The sequence below is a fragment of the Poecilia reticulata genome, chromosome 1, assembly GCF_904066995.2.
Source record: "Poecilia reticulata chromosome 1, P_reticulata-male-v2, whole genome shotgun sequence".
NCBI lineage: Eukaryota > Metazoa > Chordata > Actinopteri > Cyprinodontiformes > Poeciliidae > Poecilia > Poecilia reticulata.
Window position 1 is genome coordinate 18599900 of NC_088830.1, and position 4661 is coordinate 18604560.

Genomic DNA, 4661 nt, shown 5'->3' on the forward strand with positions numbered 1-4661 from the left:
ACTATGTGACATTTATATCAGAGTCTGAAGCAATAATTAAAACAGTTTTATCTCAGTGAATCTTTTAATCATTTTTGAGCAATTTCACACATTCAACGTGGTCTACTTGAACAGAGCAGGAAGCAGAACAAGAATACAAGAAGATTTCCATTACATCAGAGGCTTTGTGTTAGCTGTCAGTGTAAACAGTGACCAAAAATACTCCTGGTTCTGATGTTTACATCTTCATTTTCCTTCAGAAGTCAAAATAACAGCCTTGTGAAAAGTTTAATTTTAAATTGACACAAGAGAAAAAAATACATTCCTTCAGTGAACCCAAGAAAAAGAGTTCAGTGACCGTAAGTTCATGCCTGGAATGGTAAATTCCTCTTTTCTGTAACAAGTTGCTCCTTCTTTTACTTCCACATCTCATTTGCAGTCAGATTCCACTGGAGTAAGCACAGTGTGTACTTCTAGTAACCTCAGCCAAAAATAACTATTTTGTTTTGTCAAAAGAATAACCCCCTGCTGTATGAGAAAGGTCACTCATCAGTCTTTTTTTCTTTATCTTTCATCTAGGAAGCCTTGGTGAAGTTAAATATTTCCTGATTTCCCACTAAAGGCATACACGGCATAAAAAAGGCAGAGTAATATATATATATGTATATATCTTTGCTAAAGAAAAACATATAAAGTTTCCATGTGAATGTGATTACTCATGGGAATTTTACATTAAATTTAACTATGAGAAACAGGGGAGAGTTGGATGATTTACGACAGCGGGGAAGTTGTGTCATCCCTTGTTTCTAGGGAACCATATAAGTAATTGGTCATTTGACCTCTCATTTTGGAAGACTCAGCTGTTTTGTTCATTCTGAAAAGAAGATAATCTTCATTCAACAGATGAAGACACATTTTAGTAAAAAAAAATAAAATAAAATAAAATTATGGGTTAGGATTAAGGTTTCTTAATTTTGTGTGTGAACAGTTGAGGACAAATTTGAAAACATTTAAAAACATTGTTTTCTTGCTTTGGTAGGCTACTATATGAGTTTATGTAGCTACCACGATGTTAGCTCAAAACTACTGGATGATGCAGTTTTGCTTGAAAGTGGCTTCAAGTAAAAACTGGTACAAACTCACCTCACTCTACTCTATGTGATACATGCAAAAATGCATGTTGTGCTCATGACAAATGCAATTTTGGTGAATTTTGAAGATATAATATGTAAAACATATGTGAAACACATGTGAAACCGCTGCAATTACATGTGATGCACATGGCATCTAAAATCTATAGCTATTCAGGTAAAATGTGTAATCTGAACACAGTCGCAACAGTCGTACATTCAAACAACCGTCTTCAGATTGGTGTGCGTCTTGGATTTATGTGTCTTGCTGAAAGATGCTTCAATAAATTGTGAGCAAAGCTGGAGTCAAACACACAACCTATCAACATGCAAATGTGGGCACACATTTCACATGTGACAAAAAGCACAGTTGAAAGAGTTTTTATCAAAACGTATAACTTGAAAAACATGCACTTCACTTGCTGGAACATAACCAGGTATTTTATATATTGAAATTATATTGCGTAGAAACATGTGGAAGCTTGTTGACAGAAATTCCATATGTGACAGTAAAAATATGTTAAAAATTAATAAAGCCATATGTGTAGCATTTGCATATGGGAACATTTTCACATGTGAAACAGGTGGGGAATAACATGCAACAATTTCTTACAGGCATTTTCCACTTTTAAATTTTTTCCCATATTTGAAATACGTATATTGTGGTCACATTTTCCATTTTGCAACAATTATCTTCACCAATGTTTTTTCAGCTGTCATCAAATGTGGACCACGCTACGACATAGTTTTGGTTAATGATCACAAGAAGAGAAGGGTGGTGACATTCCTCCATCCATTATCAAATGATGAAAACACTACTTCAAATGTTTTTATTCTGTAATGAACAGTGTTTGTCTACTATTATAAATATGTCCAAGAAGGATTGTTGTGCTAGATAAATTTCTATCAAGTGACTATGGTTACTAAACAGACCTTCTTTAATTAGCAGAACTTTATTTTTCTCTTCAAGGGATTTCTGGTTTGCCTTTTTTTTAAAGACACATGTAATATAAAGGCAATGCAACAAGCAGAGGAAAGAACAAATGCGTGGAGATGTCAGCTGCTGACCTGTAGAGATAACAAAAAAGGTGGGGTTAGAGATTCTTGCCATTTCAAGTCATTTTAAATTCACAAGAAACCTTGTTTTCTTTTAAGCTTAAAGAAATTAGGTTTTACAGTGTAGCAGCACTTTCTGTTGTCTCACTTGTTTTGAAGCTTGGCCAATAGAGATTTCTGAAGAATAAGCAACATTTGATTCTAATCCACAAACTAGGCGTGATTGGATCGCAAGTGCACTGGTGGATCAGTGCACTGACAATAATGTATTGCTTTCAATATTCATTATATGCATATGGCTGAAAAACATGGGTGCCTGAGATAAATATTCTTCTATAAAACACATTTACGCTTTCCGATGAAAAGAGTTCATCGAGGAATCAGTTTCATATAGTTTTAATGTGAATATTTGTGAAAAATGGGCTTCAGTTAAATGTTGAACTTTGATGAAAACCCAATGTGTTTTACCTTGAAAACATGACACAGTTGTGGTTGCTTTGCAGATCAGAATGGCTCAAAACGACCTCTGTGTATTCTTCACCATCTGCAGTCTTTTTGTCTATTCTCTCCACAGTGAAGACTTCAGCTGGAGATAGGAGTATTTTACCAAGATTTCTCAAACAAAGTTGGTCCTCCAGGTTGACGTAGAGGCAAGTTTTTATTTTAAGAATGGTTATGTCGTACAAATCTATAGACTTTAAATCTGAGTCGACTTTTGTGAAACTCGCAAACCTCACTTTGGAGTTTATTTTTGGTACTTTTTCACCATCTTCCAGAGTGACATATACCTCTCTGCACTCCTTTGGCTTCAGCAACATCATGGAATCCATCAGCAGGAAATGAAGAGCCTTGAAATGGAAGTCCTTTTCATACGTGGTAACATTCACCATCATTGTCTCCACTGCATTGTTCAGCTCCTTTAAAAACGCTTCATCTCCATAGTGATAGATAGAGAGGGCAGAAGTGTGGTCTTCAGTAACACCAGGGATCTGTGAGGTACAGTTTCTCCTTGTTCTCCAATCTTCCCATTTTCTCCAGGCTTTCTGCAGTTTCTCATTTTTGCCACGCTCTTCTTTGAATAGATCAGGAGTAAACTTCTCCAAGGCTTCTTTACGACATCCATCATACCGGTCGTCAATAACAGGTGAGGTAGGATCCAACAGTTTGACATCACTTAGGGAAACCTTTAAAATCAATGATCACAGGATGAAAGACTTTTACTGATATGACTGCTTGTAATGTTTCCTGAAAGAGACAAAAATACTTACTTGGCTGTAGAAAAATGAGAATATGAGTGTGTCCAAAAGCAATTTTCCCCTGAAAAACATGTTAGAGTCCTATTCTTCAAACTGCTGTAACAGAAGGAAAAGTCTCTTTACTCAGTCCAGACTATTCACACGATCAGGGTTAGGGCTCAACTACGATCTTCTGATGAGCTACAGATACTCTGAAATCTGATCTTCTCTTTGCAACCTGCAGATAACTGTACAAAGAGACAGACCTGAAGAAAGTACAGGAAAAATTCAAGGCTATCTCATAAGGCTCTGTCCACGAACGTTACACTGCAGTGGAGGGATTGATTTCTGCAGAGCTCTGAGAATACTTATCTACTGATGCAACTCCCCTCTCTTTCCTGTGGAAGGAAACCCGACTACCATGGGGAAAAGTCCTGTGCAGTTATTGGTCAACTCTTAGGGAAGAATTTGAGCAAAAATACCAAAGTGGTCTCATCAACTACCCTCCTTTCTTTTCTTTAAAATTCCTTTTACGGCACAAAGTTGTACAACATGTTCAACTACAGCACTGTACAGCAGTTTAACGCAAGCAGGAGGGAACTAGCACACCCTCCTGCCAGATCTGTGCCAAGTTTTTTGACACAAATGAGCATAAACATGTCCAGATGTTTTGACAACAATAACAGCCATACCACTTTTTGTCTCTATTCTCAGTGAGCTTTGAAGCATTCGCCATACTTCCTTATCATGCTGTGCATTGCCATATTCCCAATTGTTTTTATAATTTTTCTGCAGATATATATGGACAAATCTGGGTAATTTTTTGCCAGGATTCCCTGACAATGAAAATCAACACACATTAGCCCAAATTATTTGATTGGCATATATTTTCTTTGTCTTGGCTCAGAGAGGATAAACGTCACGACTAAAATTTAAACTTATGTTTTTCGCTTTTCAATTCTTCAGTATGAAACTACATCTCTGCAATACAAGATGGATTTAATTTAATGCTATTTACATATAATTTTCAGAGGTGTCAGGATATGCTGAAAACATCAATTCGGAGTTTTTATTAGTTGTTTTTCGTCGTCCCATAAATATATTTCTGGGTCAAACGTGATAACACGTTTGACAAAAATGTCCCGGAAATGCAAAAAAAAAAAACAAAAACAAAAAAAAAACTTTTTAAATTAATATTTTCGAAATTGCTGATATCAAGATCAACGTTAGAAATCCGTTATTTTAGATGAGTTAGTTTTAT

General features: G+C 35.9%; 1 protein-coding gene across 1 annotated transcript; it reads right to left on the reverse strand.

The window, feature by feature from the left end:
* Positions 1-45: 45 nt before the first annotated feature.
* On the reverse strand, positions 46-3937 carry LOC103466208 (T-cell ecto-ADP-ribosyltransferase 1-like). Its single transcript, XM_008411650.3, has 3 exons — positions 3434-3937; positions 2634-3349; positions 46-2177 (listed from the first exon to the last, which is right to left on the reverse strand). The coding sequence occupies exons 1-3, from the start codon at positions 3491-3493 to the stop codon at positions 2102-2104; spliced, it is 852 nt and encodes a 283-aa protein (XP_008409872.2). The 5' UTR covers positions 3494-3937; the 3' UTR covers positions 46-2101.
* Positions 3938-4661: the final 724 nt, after the last annotated feature.